This window comes from Polyergus mexicanus, unplaced genomic scaffold, assembly GCF_030449975.1.
Source record: "Polyergus mexicanus isolate NDT 795.1 unplaced genomic scaffold, iyPolMexi1.0 SCAF_11, whole genome shotgun sequence".
Taxonomy (NCBI): domain Eukaryota; kingdom Metazoa; phylum Arthropoda; class Insecta; order Hymenoptera; family Formicidae; genus Polyergus; species Polyergus mexicanus.
This window is the reverse complement of record NW_027223331.1, coordinates 2,755,155-2,780,755: the sequence shown is the minus strand read 5'-3', so window position 1 is coordinate 2,780,755 and position 25,601 is coordinate 2,755,155. Positions and strand designations below refer to the sequence as shown.

The 25,601-nt window shown below is 36.4% G+C and overlaps 1 protein-coding gene and 1 non-coding gene across 5 annotated transcripts in view; one reads left to right on the top strand and one right to left on the bottom strand.

Moving 5' to 3' along the window:
• The window catches only part of Sesn (Sestrin), a 171,278-nt gene that overhangs the window by 124,222 nt on the left and 21,455 nt on the right, over positions 1 to 25,601 (top strand). Inside the window, exon 1 of one of the 4 annotated variants that reach the window (XM_070304144.1) lies at positions 11,662 to 12,272. The exons of the other annotated variants lie outside the window; for them this stretch is intronic. Coding sequence (XP_070160245.1) covers positions 12,240 to 12,272 — 33 coding nt within the window. The 5' untranslated portion in view covers positions 11,662 to 12,239. Of the gene's footprint in view, positions 1 to 11,661; positions 12,273 to 25,601 lie in introns of those variants that run through there. 4 annotated transcript variants of the gene reach the window in all.
• Positions 1,844 to 1,916, bottom strand: Trnaa-agc (transfer RNA alanine (anticodon AGC)). The gene has a single exon. It is a non-coding gene; the product is annotated as a tRNA-Ala (tRNA).

Genomic DNA, 25,601 nt, shown 5'->3' with positions numbered 1-25,601 from the left:
CTCGACGAAAATGTATAAATAATTTTTAGATATTAATTAAAAGAGGAAGATTTTATCATGAATTTTTTATTTTGAAAAAATTCTGATCTCAAATTTTATCATATTTAATCTTAAAACTTTAAGAAACGAATCTGATGCTTTTAATTAAATTTTGATAGCTGAAAAATCATCGCAACGAGAAAAATATATTTTATCAAATATATATATTTTTAGTAGAAATTTTCTCTCTTCGATTTCTAATAAAGATAATGTTCTTTAAAACTCTGAAAATGTTAGATAATTTAAAAAGTGAATGATATATATATATATATATAAAAGATGAAGAGAAAAGAAACCATCCGGTTTCGTAGATTTGCGCGGAGTTTGCACAGATGCATCACGAAATAATGCTGCACAGACAACTGCATGACTCCTCGTCGTCTTTGCGCTCATTTGCAAATTATATTATCAGGTGTTACAACAATGTTGCGACTCATTATCAGCGCCCAAGTGCATCAATTAAACCGACGCGGCGTGAGAGACGATACGTCCGTAAACAGATTATAGATACCCGCGAGCTGCGTGTACTTGCTACGTTATGCAAGCAGTTATTTAAGGCCTCAGGCTGCGGGGCTGTGTTAAAAAATTATCTTTGATCACGAATGTTCCGAATATTGAGACATCGATGCGATCGCGAATTAAAAAACCTTTATCAAAAGGGCGGCTCCTCCCTACTCGTAAACATCGCGAAAGAACCTCTGCGCTTGCAATTTTGGCAATATTATGCAACGATCGTTCACATAGAAAATTCCTCAAAAGAGGAAAGAGAAGCTATAACTAAATGCCACGCGTTAAACGTGAATTTATAAGGTCGCGTCATCTTAATTATTACGAAATTTCGTGACTTCAAGAACATTTATTTAATTTTTTACGTCCGCTTTATCTTATCTCCCTTAATTTTATTCCATATAATTGAATTTTTTTACAGATTATTTATTATATTAATTCTCAATTAAATGCGAGAGATGTTTTTCGGAGGGATCGTACGACGATCGAGCAAAACATCGGTCGGCCGTACAATGATAACGCTTTTTGTTAGCGCGTGTCCAATAAGAAGCACGTTTATTTTTTGACGTTCCATTCGCGACTTCTGTCGTCAATAGAGATACGGGCGATAGTAATAGTATGCGCATAGCGAGATAATATGTCGGACGTATTTTTGCGAAACGCGAGATGAGTGAACGATCAGCAACTCGTGCATCGAGTTGACGCGGATATCTCTCGCTTTATCAGGGGTCGGCGCGTGCATTGTCGATGCAAATGTCCGCCGGAGGAGATCACGTCGGCGGATCTCCTCCGTACCTGCTCCACGATGCCCGCAATTTCGCGGAATTATTTTATACCGTTACGAGCGTGCTGGATCTCCTCCGCACTACGGTGCATATCTTTGTATTTTTATTTTTCAGATTTATATAACAGGAAGCTCGAGTTGCGCGCCCATAATGATAATGGAGATCGTCGTTACGCAATTTTTCAAAGATTTTATATTCGTGAGATGGCGAATTTTATTTATTTTTTATCGTGCGATTTTATCGCAAATAAATCGCTTTAAATCTTTAATAATGATATAGGATCGACGCGACACCAAGTTTTATATAAAATTCGACTTATAAATTGTCACACAAGACTCCGTGGGTCTTATTCGAAACTCTTACGTCGCATGTGTTTTCGATCGGAATATCTCGAGGACTAAAGTTAGTTTTTTGCGATATAAAAAAGAAAGGCTTATTTTTTTATACGACAACAATGTTATTTTTACTTTGCGAGGATAGTGTTTAATTTTATAAATTAGCAAAAGAAATCTTGGAGGCGCCGGGCATCGATCCCGGTACCTCTCGCATGCTAAGCGAGCGCTCTACCATCTGAGCTACGCCCCCTTCGATATAAGAGAGAGGTAGAGTGTAAGATTTTCAGCATTCGACGCGCAACGTAACACTTTCTTCGAATACTGTCTTACATCTCGCGAAATGAAATGAGTCCGTTACGTATAGCATATTGACAAATACAGTAGATTTCATTCGGTGACATGACGTTTAATCTCTATCGATTCGTGTTTTTGTTTTTGATCCACATGACGTGTTCTTTTGCATCTCTCTTTTCCTGGAGAATCATGTACGAGTAAACAATACGTCAGAAACAATATGCTATCGAATCGATAAGGGGACAACGCGTTATTTTATCAGAAATATTGGTCATAAATATTTATCGTAATACGTACATGGAACTCTATTGTCTTTCTTTCCTATTGTCTTTAATAGCCTTATCACATAGTTTTTGAGCTAGTCATTGGTGAATCACCTGTAATACATGTCAGATCGTTGCACTTGCAATTAACCGTGCTTCGCGGCGCAAAGTTGACGCAACAAGCTTATAATTGTACTTTATTGCAGTGTGAATCAGTTCGACTTTCTTTTCACAACACGTTTTAATTGCTGCATCCAATGAAACGATGAAAAAGAGCATCGACTTTTTATCAATTTTACGCTCTTTCGTAAAAGTTTCATTATGTACACGTGTCTAGTCCAAAGATTCCTAATTTTATTCTTAAATTGCCTTTTTTCACCTTTATGGATTATAAAGGATTTCTAGAAGATTAAACTTCCCTCTACTTCAATAGTAAATGAACAGTTTTCTACTTAGAGGTTTAAAAAAGAAATCTTTGGACAAAAATATGTATTAAATGAAGGGTAATTTTTTCAAGTACTTAAATCGATACTTTTTTTCAAACTTTTTTTTCGACTATATCTTGCTCAATCTGTTGTTTGTCTATTTTTTATTGATGTAACTAAACATTTGCAACAAAACATTTATGATTTCAAATGGGAAAATCAGGCTTGCTAATAGCAGAGAAATAAAAATCGTCGAACGTCACGTGACTCTTAAATTATAAAAACGATTATTGCCGTGATAATATACGAAGTGAAGCACACCGCATATATGAAGTGATTTACCTAATCACTTGATTCAATCTTATATATCTTTAAAAGTAAATAAATTTTTCTTTTTATATAAAGAATTCACACAAATTAACTCGTAATTTTATATAAGCTAATACTGTTTTTTTTTCCACATCAAATGAGAAAGAATAAATGTGAATTACAATTTATCAAAAAAAAAAATTTATAAGTTTCTTTTCCATTAAATAAAAAAAGGCATTGATTGGCGACGGTTCTTCTCATTCCGATAAAATAAATCTCGTGTCACGTGAAAACGCGAAATCCGTCAACCCTCGCTCGCGACGTCTCCTCGTGCTCTGTCGTTCTCTCCTTTTATGGAACGCAAAAAGGAGAAACGACTACATGGCGCTAACGAACCTTTGTTCGCGATTTTACGATTCCGGTAAATAGCCGGTTCTACGAGTACAGTGTGACGTTGCTACGGCTGTAACATAACAAAGAGACGCAACAACCGCGTTTTCCGGCGTGTCGTCGAAAATTGCACGTTTCTCTATCTCGCTCATCCTCGCACATTTCTCTTTCGGAAAAGTCCGAAACGATTGTAATAGGGGCCTTCTATGCAGAAGTTTGCTTTGCTTTTCCTCGCGCGTGTCTCCGCCACGTGTGCGTCTGTCATATGCACGCCTCACATCGCGACAACAGCGATTCCTAAATAATACAAGAACCTCTTAATCTGAATAATGAAATAAAAGCGCTGCATCACCTTATATTTTATGTAACCAGCAGTATTTTTTTTTTTTTTTTTTTTTTTTGAGATCTCTTTAAATTTAATTTTGTCGTTTCTATTTTATTTCATCTGCCGTTTTATCGATCAGCATTTATTAGTTTGCTTTTTGTTTCTTTTTTATCTACATTTTTTATATATATTATTATTTTTATATGTGCGACATTGCGAATTCTACATTTGATTTATTTATGCGTCTAATACGACGTGAGATTTCCAAAATAGTCGAAGAAGAACGTGATATTGGACGATATCGTGCATGTTTGACCTATATCACGCGTCTCGATAAAATGCAAATCATTCAAATCCACATAAATAATTCACATTACAAATGCATGTCCGTCTAATGTTTTTCCTTTAATATTAATGGGAAGCCAGTATAATCGTTACGCGTACGTTTTACCTCATATCGCAAAGCTGCGCCCCGAGAGAAACGTTTGTTCGACAGTGACAAATATGCATCGGCATCAATTTTTGTTTAAAACTTGCTTAGCATTATCGTAGAAGATTTATTTGCGCTATCCCGCGGCGTAAATAGGATGTGACCCAGAATCTCCAACCGCTGATTTTAATAAAATAAAAGATTCCGCGGCAAGTTCGGCAAACAAAGGAATGAATAGTTTGTGTATCGATTTACTCGACGCTCTCTCCCCTCTTTCTCCGGCGTCGTGTAAGCTTTTTCCAGCCAAATAGGCGTCGTAAAAATTACTCTCCGTGCCGGGGATGAACGATTTTAGGAAGCTTTTATGCCCAATGGTTTTTATGAGCCCGTTCGATATCGAGAACCATTTTATATTGTATATTTTCTTATCCAATAAAAAGTATGCCTCAACGTACGAGTTTATTTTGGCGAGTTTATCGTGAGGACAAGAGGAACGTGTGGAAAGATATATCAAAGGCATAAAAATATTATAGGTTGGACTTTGGTCAAGAGACAACAAAGGAAGGACAACAAAGATATATTTTTTGTATTTCTGTGTAAATATTATCTTACCTCCTTTTATCGAATTATTAATTTCTAAATATTCATTTACCATTATCGAAATTTTATCTTGAATTCGTTATATATTCGCATTAAAAAAGATGTATTTTAAAAGGATTAAGACATAAATTTTAAAAAATTATATAATTCTGATGCGCCTCTTTTTATGAGGCATTTTGTATTTTGATATTTTGGCATTGATTGTAATTTAAGATGTGATGACAAATAACAGTACTAATTATTTAAACAGCAATATATGTTTAAATAATTAATGTTATTGGGATTTAAGCTTATAACACATTGTCATTATTTTTCTAAACATATTTTATATTTTTAAAAATATAAATAATGAATTTTTATATATAAATATCTTTCTCTTTATATGCTGTTTTTATTTTTAACTTTTTTTTATTTGATAGATTCTTTGAGTAATTTATATATATGTATATATATTTTTTTATGTAAATAATCATTAGACTTAGAAATAAAAATTTTGCCCAGAATCCCATTTAAGAACATCTGTGCGAATATATGTATAGCCTTGTGTAAAGTAGTCTGATCGTCGCTTAGCGATCCGGGTCGGCAGACGTGCCGGCATTGTTACGCAAAATTTTACAGCCGACGTGACTCATTGTCATTCTTAAACAATTTATGTCGGCGGTTTCGAAGGCGGCTTTTAGCGGAAGATTACGCGCAAGGACATCGAGGGACGGGAGATATTAGATAGACTGCATAACTATGTCTACAAAGTGCAACAATACGGTGATTCATGTCACTCTTGATATCGACGTATTTATAAGAATTGCAAGAATATTCTCGCGCGTTCGTAACAAGTTTCTTGCATTAACTATATCAATATCGGAAAGGAGCGTGGCCGGTATTTTGGAAGACCACGACATTCTCTTTCTTACGCTATATATCAATATTTAATCCCATATGGGATTTCATGATTAATATATATTCGTCCAAATAAGACTTCTTTTGAATGAATTTTAAATGGAGTTTTTTTTCTTACTTTTCAAATATAATATTTGTCAATTTATAACGCGAGAGATAACTATTTTCGTCGATATTATAAGATTAGTTTAGTTTTTAACCTCTCTCTCAAACCCGAAATGTGTGCTTAGATGTCATTTGGCAGCGTGGAATGACTTTATATTTTGATATCGTGATTCAAACATGCTGGTTAACCGACAGCTTTTTCGGCATGTGATGACATATTTTGACTATGCAAATGTGTTCGGAACGAAAAATAGCGAATTGTTACGATGTATAATTAACGTAAGTAACACACGCGATAAAACATGGTTAAATACATATACTCTGTGTGATAAAAGTACGTTTTCGTAAGATGGTCCTTTGTGCGTATGAATTACCTGTTTTGCTGTTAATTCTATTGGAAATATTCTCGGCACATCCAAAATTGGCATTTTCGCGATACATTCGTGATTCATTCGTTAAAAACATACACGGGACACAATTCAGTGAATTTTGAAAAACTGGAAGATTTTATTATAACAATAGAGTCAATCGTGATAGTGTCATTCCATGCATAATTAGACCTTTATAGTTTATTAATTACTTCTTTTATTAGCAATTGTCTTCAATTAAATATAATTAAACCAATATAATTACTCTAATAGGAGTTCTAATTTTCTTAAGCTAAAGGATATTCGATATCCTTAGCGAAACATATATATATGTAAGCCTGCGTATTAAGGTGGGTATACACTTAGCGAACAAACACCGAACGAACAGCGAATGCGAACGTCTTGTGAAACGTTTTGAACGTTTTTTTCGCACGAATTGTGTCTTTGATGTACCGCCTCATGAGGGAATCGAACGTTCTGTTCGCATTCGCTTCTGCGTATATATCTGTTTAATGATAATAACGAACGTTCGGAATCGCTGTTCGTTTGGTATTCGTTCGCTAAGTGTGTACCCATCTTTAGGAACCCACTGACCGAAAGACCGAATGAACGAACTGTGACTTCTTCCGTTCGAGCTTCGCGCAAGGTAAAAGCAATTTTCGTCATTCGAGCGTAAAGCCGGTTATTACTCATCACGAGTTACGGTAGACAAAACTTTCCATTGATTTCGTTACAGCTAACCGTGTAGTATCCTGAATAGTAGGCTGCTCCCTGCTTCCGTTATAACGGAACGGTAAAAGAGAAAAAGAGATAGAAAAGGAGAGAGAGAGAGAGAGAAGGCGAGAGAAGTAAAATGAGTATATCGAGAAGACAGAATATGTCGAGAAGGCGGATATGAAAATAGGGAAACGGTGTAAGAGCAAACTAATGACGCGAGAAAGAAAGTAGAATAAAAGGTGAGAATGTGTGTGTGTGTGTATATATGTGTGTGTATGGATCGTGCCGTGCTTAGAGAAAAGAGAAGCTTATAGCGGAAGAAACATTGATATGGAGCGATGTTATGACAGCGTGAAGACACAGCGATGACCGACTGACAGTTAATACGAAGGAAAGAGAAGTATAGGCGCGCCTTTTTTTTTTCAAAAGTATTGATCATATTTGATTCGATGATCATATAATATTTTTAAATTCTCTTTGTAGTATTATTGACACATGTGTAAAAAAAAAAAAAAAAAAAAAAAAAACGCTTTGTAAGTTTGCGAGAACGGTACGTTCATTCATCCCTTACAACTAAGGCGCAAGATTTCACGTTTATATCTATCTATTTTTGTTATAAACATTATAATGCGTTTAGTCTTTACAAAGGATCGGAGAATTCCGCTATAAAAACATATAGTGGAAATAAAAGACGATGATGTTAATCAGTTGATTCGCTAAATCATCATAACCGCCCCGCAACTGTAACATAAAAAAAAAGAAGAGAAAGAACAACGATTCAGTTAATCGTGGAATGGCCAATACCGTAAGTCATAAGCCAGAATAACAACGCGAGTCAAGAGAAACAGAAACAATGGCGGACTTTTCAACGGATCGACGAGTCTCAGCCCCCGTCATTCGTACGGGATGAAATCGAGCGAAGAAAACGGTAAAAAAGGGGGCGGGTAAGGGAGGACGGGACGCATCGCCGTAAGTGCACAGAGGCAAGATGATGGAGCGTTCGAGGAAGCGGGACAGATGATCGAGCAATCGAGCTCGATAGAGATAGAGGGATGGAGAGAGGGATAGAGAGCGAAGGAGAGAAAAGAAAGAAAGAGAGAGACAGACACGTACATGTAGCGATTGCGGGGGAGAGAGGCTGACGGGGAGCAGGGATATCCAAGTGACGGGCCTGGTAATATCGTATGGCAGTGCCGTAACGAGAGGCGCTTTTCCGAGCGTTGACCCCTTCGGTCTTCCAATACTAAACTCGTCCAAGAGACTCCTGTATCCACCTCCCCTCTCGGGAATACGAAATAATAGAAACTTGACAGCGCGCTCGAGAGAAAGAGAGATCCCTCGTCTTCGCGGAAATCATGATTGATCGGGAGAGTTCACACGAAACTTAACTAAAATATCTATTTCACCTATGAATGTTGAAGACTTATTTGTTAGAATAAATTCGAACACGTGCAAACATTGACGCACACGAATATTATATGTATATATTAACTGATACAGAAATATACACAAAAAGTGAATATATAGGATATAATAAAAAGACTAGAGAATGAGAACTGCGGTATTAATTTAATAATTTAATTCCGAATAGGAATGTCGCGATTGTTATTATTATTTACAATTAAATCTACATCCACCTCATCTATATATTTAAGATATTATAATTTTATAATTATCTATATAAATATAAGAATCTATATTAAATCTAATAATTAATACATATATTCGAGTCTATGTATCTTATATAATATATCAATTACTCTCTCTATGTCTCGAGATGTAGAAAAATTTGACACAATCTTGACTCGAATACATACATAACTCCGATTGAATTCGCGGAACACTCTCTGTATGTTGCTTTCTTTCAGCTAATCTATCTATTTATACAATATAATCTAACCTGCCAATTCGCGCATAAAACACGTTTCCTGGAGTTAAATACCTGTTTCTACGGCGGACAAGTTAGGAAAGAACTGTTACCGCTGTTGCGTTTCGTTATGACGTTTTGTTCGACAGCGGGAAAAAGATTTACATTTCGTATATTAATCCTTGCATGCATAAAAAATGAGCCTTTGAGAAACTATCTACATTGTTTCCTTTTTCTTACGATACTCTCAAATTCTTTGATTAAACCTATTCTTTTTTCTTATAGAGGTATCGTAGGGCTATTTTTTTATTTAAATTGGGCTATTTTTTTATTCAAAATTATTGAAATCAATTTTTTATTCTTTGTAAGCTACTCGCGATTTATCCGCCAATTGACGTTTCCGGAATTTAATCCGCGACAAGAAAATATTCGAATTATCGATCATGATCGCAAAATCGAACGCAGCCGTTCTGCCGATCGTTCCGTGGAAATCGCATTACGCGCTTGTCGTTATCGACGATAATTAACGCAGGATCGTTGCTTTTTCCTCATCTATCCTCTCGTGGCTTATTATCAAATCCCCGTGACACGTGTCTCGCTTCCCAGCATGCGATCGGCGTAATGTTTATCCGCTATTTATCGGTTAGAGAGCGCAAAGTGCCTGATGGTGGTAATCGAATCGGATGCGTAATCTAATATTGCACCCGTTGTTATATATACACATGACGTTTTACAACAAACTTAGCGAATATAGTCTTTCTACGTAGTAGTTTCTCGCTCGAATTATACGGACGTACTTATATTCTCGCTCTTTCTCTTTATCTCTTTTTCCCTCTTGGGTAACATTTCGTGCTCGTAACAAAGACTCATTAAAGGGCTCGCGGAAATGAAGGGTCGATCCCCCGGCGCCTTCATTTCTCAGTATCCTTGGGAGACAAAGGAACAAGGAATCGCGCGGAGGTCTCGGATGCTGATGCCGCTTCGTCCGCGAAGATATGGAGGGAGGGGAAATGTGGTTTCATTGATCCCAACATTTACGACGCACGAAACTGTTATGTCACATGATACGTGTTTCCCGTACTCAATTGAATTTCAGGACCCACTTTTACAAAGGATGACATCAACAGGCGTGTTGAGGAGTAGATTTAATTTCTCGTTCTCCGTGTTATCGATATGGACTCGTGTCGCTTGTTGATGGCTTTCTTGACAATTGAGATTAATAATCTATTATCTGCAAATATTAGCTTTGACAGTAAGCGGTATTAATCATCAACATAATTGCGGAATATCAATAATGTGATGACAAATATCATCATCGAAATATGTTTCAGTGAAATCATATTAGCGATGTTGGGTAGTTAGAGATAGCTTATCAGCAATCTGGAAATTACTTGTATAAGCTCTATTTAGGTCAGATTACACTTGTGACTTCTTAGTTCTAGGAAAAGAGATGCACAAATTACGAGAATATAATCGACTATATTATCGTGCTAAAGTTACCATTGGATAAATTAATATAAACATATTAGTCATATAAAATTTTTTTATATATATATAAATATCTTTATAAGAAGAAATAAATATATACAATTTTGACTGATTATTTATACACTAAACATATATTTGGTTCGTTGCATAAAAAATATTTTCAAATTATAAAATAAATTCTTTCTTACACAGTTTGTGTTATATTCTTTTTGATAAAAATCTTTGAGGAAAACAATAAACTTTTCATATACTTTTCAATACGTGTGCATGTCATAATTAATGTACACGTAATGTACTATGCTTTTAAATATCGTGCGTTAAATAATTTTTATAATCATCTTTTTGTTTTGCTTCTGATGATTTTTTTTTAAAGACAATATTTCGTCGAGATTCTTTTCTCTACGCGACTGTAATCGCAACTGATAAATTATACAAGTAATATTCACATCGACGAGAACATGTCGTTCCTTAAATCAGTACGTGTAGTAGATATACGTCATCGACGCGATTATGCGTTCAATCGCATGACGAAACTATAGTTATCATTCGATGCGGTGTCTTTCTCTCATCATTCTCGTCGTTACAAGTTGCATTGTGCCGGAGACGTGAGCTCTCTCTGATATATTTAGCGCGGTTAATACCACTGTTGCTAAGGCATCAGCTGATCAGGCCGGCCGTCAGCGTACAGGGCCGTCTCTTCGACTTCGACCAAGGTGTACTTTTTCCCTGTTCCTTTTAATACTATAAATCCGCACACGAAATATGTATAAATATTTATAGCTGCAATTCTGAAATCTTTGGAGAAGTTGTTGATTTAAAGATATTTATATTATAATCGAATTCTAAGAGAGAGTCATATAAAATAAAGTAAGTTAGAAACTCTAAATGCGATTATTCGAAGATTAATAAATATGTGGTGTGTGAATCCGTAAAAGATTTGTCTATAATTTTATAAAAACAAATAACAAATATAAAAGAAGTTTATATTATCGCGCGCGCGCTTACACACACACACACACACATACATTATACACCAAAACTTTAAATCATTTCGTCATATTTCTCATAAATGTTATTCCAAGTTAATGAAGTTTGACTAATATATGGAGCCTCTTTCTTTTTATCTTTACATCCAGAAAAAAGAGGAGAAAGAAAAGAGAGAGAGAGAGAGAGAGAGAGAGAGAGAGAGAGAGAGAGAGAGCTGAGCAGTCAATTAAACTTTAACCTACACTGATGTTTATCTTTACGCATATTAATTAAAGAGAAAGTAGTAAAAGAGATAAGGTGAAAGAAACTAAAGAGATAGTTTTTCGGTCTGATCCAGAGATCTGTCTCTCTTCACGAATTGTGCTGAACATTTCGATTTACTAGGATGCTAATCATACGGCCTTGCCGCGACCAATGGCAGACGCGAAAAACCGGCGTGCGTTCCCCCACCGCGCCTCATATATCCTGATCTATCTCTCCCCCACTACTTGGCCGGCCGGCAGCCGGCCAGATGATCGCGACTCGCACGGGGCAACGCTTGGCGGCGTCAGTTAGTAACCGGCTGTCTCGAGGTACGGATCATAATTTTATATTCGCTCGCCGTAACCGCTCAGCGTGTAACCTGATTTCTCTTATTCGATCTCCCGTCTCGCCCGGGTGTGCCGGTACGATACGGTGTTACGCAGTCTCCGCGATTTTCCGGAGACGATTCGAGAATCCCTTGGTGATAATATTATGACTGGTAATAACAACGCGACGTCAAAGCTCCTTCAGCTCGTTGCTTGTAGTGACAATCGACGGACGTGTCGCGCCGAATCTGGCCCGCCGATTCGCCGGTGATAATTGTCGAGATCCTCGGGTATACGTCGGCAGATAGTTGCGCGACTTGTTGAGAGAAAAATAAAGAAATAAAGAAAGAAAGAGAGAGAGAGAGAGAGAGAGAGAGAGAGAGCGAGAGAGAAAGAGCGATAAATCGGAAATTATTAGCCGGGGGTGCGCGTAATTATCTTCAGTGTCCTTATCAAAGTCCGCCAAGATTCCTATCGCCAACGAGAACGATCAGCAGCCGGTAGCTGCCGATAAACCTGCCGCGAAATCTGTCACCACGATGGGCAGCATGGGTCAAATAGGAACGAATGAGGTGAGTCCTTGGCGATATTTTTTTTTTCCCCCATTTTTCGGCTTTTCCGTTTCCCCGAAAGAGTGCGCCGAAGTTGGCCGCGCGTTGACGTGTCGATTCGTGTATAGCCATTAGTGTATGCGCGTGCCATTGTGTGCTCCGATATGATCGTTCGAATTTTTTGGACGATTTTTCTCGCTCGAGAGGAGCTGACACGCCGATACGCTGATTGCGAGCTCCCGGCAATGCAAGCGAAGAATGAGAAGACATTCCTCGAGATTTGCCTCATCGGAAATGTAGCCGGTACAAAAATGTCGCTCGCACAGCAAGCGGAAAATTTCTTGTCCCGAGAGATCGAGAGATTCCTTTGTTACTTACTGATAAGAATTTGTATCGAAAATACGTGTACATACTTTTAAAGCTTATTTTGTGTGCGTGTATATGACTCGCCTTTTGTTTCGTTCATATGTGTTACCCGGGGATATTTGCACAAAATGATTTACGCCCACCGATATCTGTTATTGTCGCGCAACTGCCTTTAGAAATAGATAAACGAAATAAAACGTTTGACACGTGATAAAACTATACCACGAAAGATATCACGTTGTTTCATCATGTAGTCATTTTGTTTTAACCATACGCATCTTACACTGTCAATCGTTGTCGATATATATATAATATAATATAATAAATCTCTTTATTTCTCGTTCTTTGCATTGAGAATCGATCAGAAATTTCTCTTTTAATTTATATATAATTTATTGGTCTCGCATATCTCGCAGAATGTAATAAATACGAATAAATTACATATTTAAATTGTAAATGAAAAATAAGTCAGTAATATATATTTCGAATGCTATTTTCAGGATTAAAATGAACGATAAGAATTCTTCTCTTCTCGGATATGCCTCGTAAAGTTTTTGATTTCGAAACAATTTTTTTATTTATTTTTTTTTTTTTTTAACTGACAACGAAATATATATTTTCCGCTTCTCGTTGCAAATTTTCCTCTGGCATGTACATGTATATTCGAGAGGATCGACAGTATCTTTAATGCACTCGAAGGATGTATTTCTCGCTACTCTCGCGATTGCCATCGACTTTCCTTCCTTCCTTCTTTCTTTCTTTCTTTCTTTCTTTCGCTCACGCACGTGCGCCCGGCACGCAACGCATTCGGAAAGTCACCGAGACCTTACTCGGCTCATCGGCAGAAATAGAGTACAATAACGCGGTGACGGAGCGAGAGCAGCTGGCCAGGCGATCGGTCGCGTGAATGTGAGACAGAGAGAGAGAGAGAGAGAGAGAGAAAAAGAAAGAGCGGAGAGAAAGACAGTTGCTTGGCAGGAACGAGAGACGAAAGGCCGGAGTCGCGTGATCGTGTTCTGACGTAGCCGGTTGGTCGGGAAGCCTCAGGATTTAATAGCGACGAGTAATTCCTCTTCTCTGTTTACGCGTTTGTTTTATACCATTTCCGTCCGTCCCTTACCCGATTAATCACGTATTGATCTCGCGTCGAGATAACTACACGTCACGCATCTGTGTGTACGGATCATTTTCTCGGCTTTCTAGAAGTTTCTCTCGGGTTTTCCTTTATTATCCGGACACACCTCCCTCCCCCCCCCCCCCCTCCCCGCAGCTCTCGACATACCTGGTTGTCCAAAAGAGTTTTGCACAGGACTTTAGAAAGTCTGGTGGCAATTCGAATATGGTATTGAACGACGATATTTATGGATAATTAGCTTTATTTTTATACGATATAATAATTGTATAAAGGAGCTTTGTGTGTGGATGTAGCACATGCCAAATTTCGATATTTTGGCATGCATTAGGAAAAGCAAGATCGGTATTGGTATAAATGTGAGAGATAAATGGACGATTTCGTGGGAAAATAGATTACACAAAGTGTGTTTTATACTTAATAGTTTTGTTCTGAATGAAGCGATCGATTGGATTTGCGCTTTTGCGCATGTTTCCCTTTAAAAAGATAAAAATGTAGGATTTTGCGATGGATTTTTTGATCTGTCTTTTTATAAGTTCTATTAAAGAATGCTTGAAATTTTGGATTGCCTCGAATTATTTTCGAATTTTACATGATTATCATAAAGATTGTTACAATGTATTGTTTCTACGAGATGCCAGTATATACAATATTTACGAGCTGCTCCTTGTATTCTGTCACGAAGTTTAAATATCTTTTTTTCATTGCTTTACAATCTCGATTAACAATCTCAGTCCATTGGACGAGCGATGATTAATTCTATTCGTATGATAAGAAATTTCGCGATACTAGTTTATATACTATTTTAATCGTTTAAATCGGGCCGATGAATGTATCCTTCGTCACATGCCTCGCCCGATAAGCGATTGTTGGTGACTTGGTAATCAGATGATAAATCAAGTGATCATTCGATTTAATCTTGTACTCACGTAACAACCATATTTTTTTGCTTTCGATTCCGACGTCGATTATAGTATTTTTAGATTATAGTCGTAACAGCAGAAAAAAAGTATATAAGAAGAAAAGTACTCTCTAGTTGATGCAAACAATTTATTATTAAATATTTAGATGACTAGATAATTTGTTTAATGGAAAATTTCAGTAAAATACGATTTATTCACTCTTGTATCATTTCCTCGACGTACGTATTTTCAAAGATACGTATCGTACATAATTTATCCGCGAGTTGTTTTTTTCTACGCATTTTTAATTGTTTTATTATCAGTCGTGACACGTGCGATGATTACATCATAGACGAGAGTAAGAATGGTCAGTTGGTTTTAAATTAATAGTTGTTCGAAGCTACGAATTTAAACTAGCAATCCGCAATATTTCTTGTGTAAATAAAGTTGACGGGTATGAATATTTATTCCTTATCTATTTTTACGACCACGCTGAGCGTGCCACGAAATTGTGGAGCCACTATTGCGTGCGTTTGTAGGAAGCAGCTGTGTTTTCATATAATTTGTCCTTCGTAGCGTAAACGCATGCAAGTGACACATAAAATTCGATTTTACATCAGCTTCATCCCGTTTTCATCAGTATGTGCTTCAATATTAGATTCAAAATTTTCGTCCTTGAAAACACGTAAAATGATCTACATATAACATTTATAGCTCGATTAAATATTTACGCACCGATTATTTTCAATCAGGAAAATATAGATTTAATCTGCAGCGAATATATACATATATTTATATTATAATATAACATAATATTCTAATATAGTTATATTATAACATATATATAATCTAGAATTATTAAACAAATATTATTACATTTTTAATTTAAAATTATTAAAAATTTAATATTATTAAAGAATCAAAATTAATTTTATTAAAAATAATTCGTTATATTTTTAGAAAATTATTTTTAATGAAATTTATTATTTATTTAGATCTTATTTTTCTACATTATTCAATTTTCAACATCTTTTGTAATAATTAGAGAAGAATCGATTTTTATTAGAATTAAAAATACAAAGGTTTGGATTGTTTAAAAATAAATCACAAATTAAGTGAATTAGAAAGAACAAAGTATAACGCGTATTTATATATTTGAAGAATTTGGTATTTTCTCCAAACTTTCGATATGCTATCGGGCGCTTTTTTTAGTCGTGTGCGTGAAATATCTTAGGCGGTGCGGTAGGTCTCTCTTAAAAGAGGCGGTGCTATTGAGGTCCACTTTTTTCAATTTCATCGGCACCTTTCATCATCCCTTGCCAGATCGAAGACGGTGGACCACGTGGCAATAAGAGATCATGACAAATTTACTAGAGATACGACGTAACATACCCAGCATGTATTATTTTTTTCGATCGTTTCGCACTTTTCACGCATCGCTGTGTTTACTTATTAACGCAAAAAAAAAAAGCGAAATTCTTTCTAGTCAAGGTGATCGACTCGTTAGAAACTCGTTAAGGCTACGGCGGTACTCTTGTTGATTTAGGCAAATTGTTAGCAATACCGTTACTGAAGGTATAAGTTATTTAACCTATATAATGGATCCGAGGTCTTCTCCCAACTCATCTTTTTCCAACGAAAGAAAAAAAAGGGAATCCTCTAATAATTATCAGCTCTCTACCTGACTCTCTCTCCTCTCGCGCAGCATTCGATATTACGGATAACGAACGCGTGTTTTTCTCGCTGTTGCATGTTTAACGTTTCCCTCGTCGCCACGCTTGTTGCTCGCGTTACGCAATCGAGCGTCGGTTTAATTTCTGCGGGAAATTGGAAATTCGCCGCACGCTTCCGATGTAGCCGGTTTATTTTCGTTCGCGAACGCCATTTCTACTACCGGGAGAGGCAAATGGAGGAGGTGAAATTAAGCGGCCGTCTTTGCGCAATATCAGTCGCGGCTTGTCTATTTTTATCGCCACCACCGTTTTCGATTTCTCTTCCTTTGTCTTTCTCTGCCCCTTGCGTCTTGTTTTTTTCTTTTCCTCTTCATTTCCTTTAACACGCCTGACGCTGAGTTTCAGCGGTGGATGGAGGGTCGTATCCCCGCCGGGATACGAACATGATTATCGAATTTTCTCCTTTTTTTCTTCTCATCTCCCTTTCCCATTCGAGCTCCTCTCTCTCTCTCTCTCTCTCTCTCTCTCTCTCTCTCTCTCTCTGTCGAGACATATACCTGTCACGATTACTCGATATAGTATGTATCATTGTCCCTTCTGAAATTTATTTCTCCCTTACCGTACGAGAATCGAAAGGTCTCGGTTGTTATATATTATGTTCGGTAGAAGATCGGTGAATAGAACGATACTCTATCTGTTGAAAACCCTAAAAAATAATTCTTTTTCACTGTGTGTTATATGGAATATCATCAGGTGTGATTTTTTTCCTTTTTTTTTTAACACATATCCTATGTGTGTGTAATGGAAACTTATCGCAATATTATTCATGAGATACGAGGTTGAATTTTTCACATTCTTCGCGCATCTAAGCAGACTTATCTTTCTTAATCTACGCATGTTTCTCTTCGTGCTCGTCCTTGAAGGGTCCTTCCTAAGGCGGAAATAAACGCCGCGTTCACCCTTCTCTCCCTTCTCTCTCTCTCTCTCTCTCTCTCTCTCTCTCTCTCTCTCTCTTTCTCTGTCCCTGTGTCGTAAAATTGTTTTCCAACCGCTGGAACTGGTTTTAGAGATCTGGGTTCTAGTTTCCAACGATGTTTACGGTCATAGGCCGCCTTTACTCTTCTCGCTCTACGACAGGTTCTTTCCGACATTTCTTTTTCTTTTTCCTTTTGGTATTACCACAGCGACGTTAAAGGCTTTTGCCGAATGAAAGACGAGGGGCCTGTTCTTTCTGATGCTGAACTATTCAAAACCGGGCGCGAGTTTCTTCTTTTTGCGACCGGTGGGCGAACTTGTCGTAATAAATTTCGTTGTTCCACCGTGCTAATGTTCTGATTAATGATTACATAGACGACTGAATGTCTTTGATGTACGAAGAGAATATACGAAGAATATACCGCTAAGAATTTTGATGAAAAGATAAACATGTTAAATTTATTGAGGAGAGGAGGTAGAGATATATCACTCAAGAAGAACTCAAGTGTCATTGTAAGTTACTAGAAATAAATTTCGCGGATAAATCCGGAAGAATTTAAAGCAATGAACAAAAAAAGCCCGTTTTTTACCATACAAAGATACATTGTATGTTATTTAAAATTCACTCGCAGTACAATCTCTGGAATGAAATCATAAAATTCAATCTGATGTACGACAAATGTAATATTGTAATAACGTAAAGTCTAAAAAAAAAAAAAAAAAAAAAAAAAAAAAAAATTAATATTATTATTATTAAAAATAATTTGAATTATTTGTAATAAAATTAATTAATGTTAATTATAGATTTGTTATAAATAAATTACAATTGATTACAGTTTTTATTCAAGATTTTATTTTTTCATATTACTTGATATATGTTATATAAATCTTCTAATATAATTGAGATTAAAATAATGCATAAAGTTTTGAAATATAAAGATTAATAAAATGTTTATATAAACTTAAAATAAATTCTCAAATGGAGCGAGGTCAAGTCGATGTGTGTTAGCGGAAATATTCAACTACGTATTTTGAATGTTTGTATGAAATCCTAACGACGTCTTGATTACACATACGACTCTTTGCTATCCGTAGCTATCCTTTGCTTTCCGAAATTTAAAGAGTTCTTTTCGGTTTTATCTTGAAATCGCGCATAAAAGTCATTTATAATTTATAGGACAAACGGCGCCATCCGAAGATTCGAGTCGCAATTTTCGAGATTTGTGACCGAGTCGGACGTATTCGCGCGTTTCCTGATTCAGGACCGGAGAAGGTCTCTTTGTGCATCATCGGCCTCGAATCGGCCAGTGAGACATAGGGTGATTTTAAGTGCGACGAGGACGGATTATATTATAAGAATGGGGAACGCGGGAGAAAGAGAAAGAGAGAGAAATGCGCGATCGTCACGTGGCAGGCTGGCAATCGATACGATGACGTCGGACTTTGCTGGCGACCAATGAGACGGCCGCTCTCGTGCCTTGGTTATAACACTACCATCTACTGATAAGAAGGGAGCATCGAACTCGCAAAGTTTCCTTTGTTTGCGATCTCGGTCCTCCTTCTCCTCTTCCTCCTTTCCCTTCTCATCGCTTCGACTACTCGTTCTCATATTTACCAGCTGAGTTTATTTTCTCTCTCTTTTCTCGGCCTTTGTCCATCTTATTTTTTACAAGATATCCCAAAAAATTTCTCTTAACTCTCAAATTCTTTAACGAATATGAAATTGATTTTTTCATTGGAAGAACTTCTAGAAATATTAAAATCAGAAGATTGTTAAAGGGAAGATCGGTTTTAAATCGTAGACTTCAAGTTGAAAATCTATCATGAAAGTTAAGAACAAACTAGATCACTCTGTATATTTACTGCATTGAAAGATATTTCTCCAGACTCCAGACAATGACTACAGTGGCGTCCGGCGTTCGTGATAGAATGAGGAGTTGGGTGGAAGAAGGATGGGGGGAAGGGGGAGGAGATACGTATTCCGCTCTGTAAATCGGCCAGCCAGATCGCTTGAATTAAATTATCGGATTTTATCCGAACGACCTTGGGGACCCGCACCGATATCGGTAGATACATCGTCGCGAAGCACATATCACTCGCATGACTCCGGCAAGGAGAGAGAAAGACCCCGTTCTTTCTGCTGATTAATGTGTTTGCTCGCGCGTTAGGTAATTCGCAAATATTCTGCCAGAGTATTAGTTATTATTACCGCACTTATTTGCGCATAGAATATCAATCACTTGTATTATTCTATTGTATACATTTTTATCAAGATCCAAATTAATTAAAATATTTTATTTACAAGACGTGGGAAGGGAGGTGCATGATATATATATATATATATATATATTTTTTTTTTTAATTTTATACGACTATCTTTCGGAGATAGAAAACAGTGAAAATATAATTATCTTTTTTTTTGGATGTTTGACAAATTGCAATATAATTGTATTATGAGTGACAAAAAGAGAGGATAAAGCGTTGATCCTTTTCTTTTTATTGTAATTTATAATCGTTCGAATACGTAGTTATTTTGTGAAATAATAAATGATGAACAAGGTGCAGCGATCGGTTCTGGACTGGCTCTAGTGCTCGAATTTGCGATTATAAACTTGAGCGTGACTCTGGTTGAGGGTTTAAGTAGCCGAAAGAGAGAGAGAGAGAGAGAGAGAGAGAGAGGGGGGGGGGAATCGTACCCGATAATAATCGGAGCAATCGGTATTCATCGCGGGTAATGCGGCGCACAGGGACAGAATTTGTGCGTCCTTGGGAGTTGTAATACGGACACGTGTAGAGAGAAACGTACCTTAGATCATTCAGTCATAGTGGACGACGTTTACACGGTCGAATTGATCCGTACGTATTTGGAAGCAGTGGCGTAGCTATTTGCATGTAAAGTAAGAAGACCGAGAATATATAGAGGGGGGCTTTTCTTCTCTCGCGATATAGAGATATCAGGGCAATATTATGTCGGAAAAAAGAATTTTTTAAATTACGATTTTATTGCGATTTGAAATAATCGTCGGAGACTAAATTAATAAAAGTGCTCATTAATATGTATATATAGGTATATGTTAAAGAATACAAGATGTGTGTGTGTGTGTGTGTGTGTGTGTGTGTGTGTGTGTGTGTTGAGATATGATGTCCATAAAAATAAAAGAAAAGTCCATAAAGTCCATTAGCAAACTTTGTTCTATCGTTATCCCTTTCGAGATAACGATTCTTTCCGTAAGGGATAATGACTTGTATTTATCTATGTACCTACGCCGCTGTGATATGTTTACGATCAATGGTACCCTTCAAATAATAGACAAACAAAATCCCTCGACAATCTTGAATAGCTCCGAACAAGTTGTGACAGAAAAATTACTTTTATGTAGGATGTAGGTAATGCGTGTATATGTAAAAAAGGCGCGTTTCTCGGATTAAATCTTCGACCATTTTTGCGTCATTGTTTTGACATTTCTTGATAAAATTAGAAAATGTAACAAAAATAAGAACAATTATATTAGCATATTTTCTAATGCAACAATAATTTATTTACATTTAAATATTAGCTATTTAATTGAAAATAATTATTAACTAATATTATCGTATAAATAAAAACTTCATTAATTTACAGAAAACAAGGAAAAAAAAAATGTTGCTTATATATTTTCTTCTGAAAGATTTCTTTAAATGTCGCTGTCTTTCCATCGATCGCATTCCGATTCCTCGGAAAAATCTAACTTCAGATCCGCAAAGCTACGAGAATTCTCCGCCTTTTATAAAGAAAAAAATCATAGTCGATATATTTATCATTAATTCGCGCAAACATCCGTCATTTTTTTTTTTTGCAATTTTTTATCGATTTACCGCCCTGTCTCACACCACAATGCTCGCAATAAATCTCGCGCAAGATTAATTTTTTTATCGCCTACGCGCGCGCGCGTGTTGTTTTTCCCGTCGAAGAAGAAAGATATTTTTTCACACGTACTTCGATATCGGGAGAGCGAGTCTGTCGAGTCTAGCGATCTATGCTTTGGTTCGGCAATATCTTTATTCGTTCCGCTCGAAATGGCCACACTTTTTGTCGGATCATCGTGTGTGAAGCGTCGGCGAAATGTGCGTCAAATGGCGCACACGCGCTCACACATTAGATCTGTCCTAATTTCGATCGTATAACACTTGTTCTCTTTATAATACAAACATTTAGTATTTGCTTTAAAAAAAAAATACTTTATTATACATACATATATATATATATATATATATATAAATTAAAAAATATATTATATATAATTTAATATATTTTTAAATTTATACCCATATTTTTTAACTTAAACACAAAATTTACCAAAAAGAATATATATATATATATAAAATAAATTATTTTATTATACGAATATGTATTAAAATATACCATTTCATGCCGTCTAATTGCTTGCAATTCAGTGTTCAATATTTTGTGTTAATTGTGATTGTGGATCGGCCCGACTCGAGTGTGAGTCTGCCCATCACGCTCACACGCGTGCACGTACACGCTCGCGTGATAAGACCGGCGACACACGCACATATACACAGACTTCTTTCCCCAGGCGTATATACACGCCACTCAAGCAGAGAAGACGTGTTGTTTTAGGCCAGGCAAACAAGTGCCGTAACCCGGTACACTGTTGTCTCACGGCCGGGCAGCATGTTTAGGCTTTAGGTTTATCGTTCCGCTTTAAAAGGATGCAAAATCTTCTCCGTGGAAACTCGTAAATGCGATGGAAAATATATTTGAGCTGCATTATATGTAACGGGACGCGATAGGATATTCTACATAATATGACGTTGACATGACGATAAAACGAGGGGGGATCGTATATCGCGTTGAACACATGTACCGATCATTTTCCTTCACATACGATACATGCGTGACACCCGGTATATGGCGGGTTTTTTTTTTGTCAATCAATTATTACTTATAATAATACCCTTGCTTGTGTTCTTGATAAGCAATGTTGAAAAGTGCACGTTATCACAATCGCGGCAAACACATTCTGAAAAAAAAAATGCCGATGACCGGAATCTCGGTTGTCCAAGGTCGTCCTAATTCTCTTTTTTCTTTTTCTTTTTGTATGCTATGTTATATAAATGGGATCGCTGATCTCGTAAGTGGGTGACGAAATACGGACTTAATTCGATCGGAGGTATATATAATGTATACTTGATATCTCTTTCCGCCCTCCTCTTATGAATAATGTGAGATTTAGATTACAGTATTTATAATACACACACCGAGTATATATATATATATATATATATTGTACTTTATTATTGAAAAATAAAATAGGTTTTCTATGATATTATATCGATATATCTGAATAGCCTTTTATCCAGACAAAGGTGACTCGTTTCCGTTAGATTCTATTGTATTACGACGAGTCTATCTGATAACATCCTAAACCTTAAAGCTGATAAGATCTGGGGACTATGTAGGTTACATTAGATGAAACAAATATTTCTGCTTTTCTATCTATCGAAGCAAACGCTTTGAGAAATAAAATTGAAGCGTTTGTATATCTATAAATAAGCAGTTATAGTAAATATTTTAGAAATGTATGAATATAGTAGAAAGCGCACGCTTTTTCGAACGATTATATTATAATTTTATTTATTTACGTGTTATTGTAATATTGATGCTTCTGTTATCTCAATGGAGTTTAAAAACGAATATTTTAATATAAATTTGAAATATTAATTAAATGCTGTAAAAATAAAAAAAAATATTTGCATTAAATGTAGAATGCTTTTGCTTTTATTAAGAAAATTAATTTACAATAATTATGATTATACAAATGAATGATATTTCAGACAAATTGCTCAAACGTGCGTGTCAATTTTGCATTTTGACACGACAAGCAAGATACTAATGTTTGACATTTCGATTTGCTAACCGGTGTAACAACCAACATACCCATAATAACAGCTAGTTAGAAGTGGCTGAGCATTACCCGTTGATATTATATAGGGGGTGTCTCAGAAATTATTTCCGATTCTAAATCGTAGAAAAATGTTTCTAACGAGAATAAATTAATGGTCATCGCTGACATAATTATTGCAATATTTTAGCTTGAATAATCTTGTAAATTTTTTTCTTTCAAGATTACACAAGATTTATCTTATGACTCGTAGATTAACATTGCAGATTCCGGAACACCTTATGCATTCGCGGTTGCATTGTAATGCATATCGTTAGCGCACACATTTGTATTGTCTGACGGACTAATCGGCCGTTTGTGGGAAACGGCATGGTGAAGGGAAAACAATTGTTGGGTATGTTCAATTGTCGCGAGTGCACGACACACACACACACACACACCGTTCGTCTAATTGTTGATCTTAATTAAGCCGTATCGTCGTAGATTGCAATTAATTCCCGCGTGGGCGGCAACGTGACATTCTATCATTCCCTTCCGCTACTTACGCGACACTTCTCCATCCTTCTTCGAGATTCGTCGACTTTTTAGTCACGTAACGGCGGTAAAAACTCACCGTTTCTCTTTATGCCACTTTAATTCTCGCTTTATGCTCTCGCACGTAATTGGCACTTTGCTCCGTATCTTCGATGGAATTATTTCTCTGTACTCATGGCCAGCTATTACCATCATTAGCGAATCGATTTCACGAATCAGCTGCCATTAACTCCTTTTCATGTCCACTTCGCTTTACAGCATTTCTGTACATGTAACACTTCCCGAATAATTTGTATGAATTATATTCCCCGCGATTTAAAGAATATTAAAAGACTTGATAAAAGATCTTTCAAACGGAGATATTATTGGGCAACATGTTGATGACGATGACGTTACACGATGAAAAAAATAAAATTTATTCCCTAATTTACTTCTTGCAAATTCTTTATTTCCAATATAAAACATGGCTATAAATAATGCCTGTCGTTTATAGTAATCTCTTCTTCTCTTCTTTTTTTTTTACGTATAAAAACATCGATAAAAAGATTTACTGAATTTCAATTAAAAATTATTACTGAATTTTTGTCTAAATTATATTTTGCAATCATGAAAAATGGAGGCGATTATGCGTCGATACATGGCGTGTAAATTCGTGCCGATGTAAAATAACGTCATACGGACAATCGGATATATCTTACATTTTATACGATTACAATTTAACCATCGAATTTTTTTCTGTTACTCTTAATCAATCTATCGGAGATTCAACGGGTACACGGGTATGATAATATCTGGCATTCGTGTACGCGCTCAATTTTGCAAACTTTGCGAAACCGTCAAGTTTCCTCCTATTTTGTTCTGCGTACATAATGGTCGATGAAACCGGATGTGTTCCGCGATTGAGATATTGAACTATAAAAATTGAAGAGAATCTCCGATTTAATCGAACTTTCTTCACTCTAATTATTCGATTTCTAATCTAACGATAAAACGCTCGTTTCTGAATTTCCTCATGGATGTGTATTATTTTTATAAATTTAATTGATATAAATTAATATAAATATAGACTATGATATTTTAAGGCGGAGAGAGCTCTCTCTTTCGCGCTCGCGATATAAAATCGACGCGCGAATTTATTTAGTGCTTCATATTTTTTTCTACGATCGTTGCGTAAGAGAGGGGAATAACCTTCGATCTTGGCGCCAGCCAGTTTACGGAGCGGTTCGCCGAAAAATTCGGTGCCGTTACACGACAGCATATGTGGGAGTGATATATGCAAGACACAATGTGGCACAAGGCCCTTCGGTCAATAATAAAAAAAAAATTTTTTTTTTTTTTTTCCCCCAATTGTGAACGTGAATCTTACTCTTTCGCGCTTCTTCTTGGCGTTTGCCCGTTTAAAGTTGTACGTTCCGATTCGGATATTTATTCTAGCGATTATATACTCTTCGTGATACGCTCACACTGTTATAGAGTTTGCTTTCGGCTATCGGGATGACGAAAAGATTTCGTCGGAATGGCGAAATGAAATTCGGTTAATATGAGAGAGTTCACGAAGCAGTTTCGATGTTGCTGCGAGATAACCGACCGGAAATTATGATAATCGGCTCACTGACTCAACTTTTTATGGACACGGGGCGAGAAAATCGTAGTCAATAACTGTGAAATGTAGCGGCGCGAAGCGCAGGATGATATTTTTAAAATGTCCCGAGAGATATTTGGGGAACATTGGAGGGATATTCGGCCAAATATATTTTTATCTCGCGTCATTCTCGGGACATCGAAGCGATCTCTTATAGGCGCAATGTTGATTTAACATGCCCCCCCATTGAGAATATCAATCAATTATTTTTATATTATAT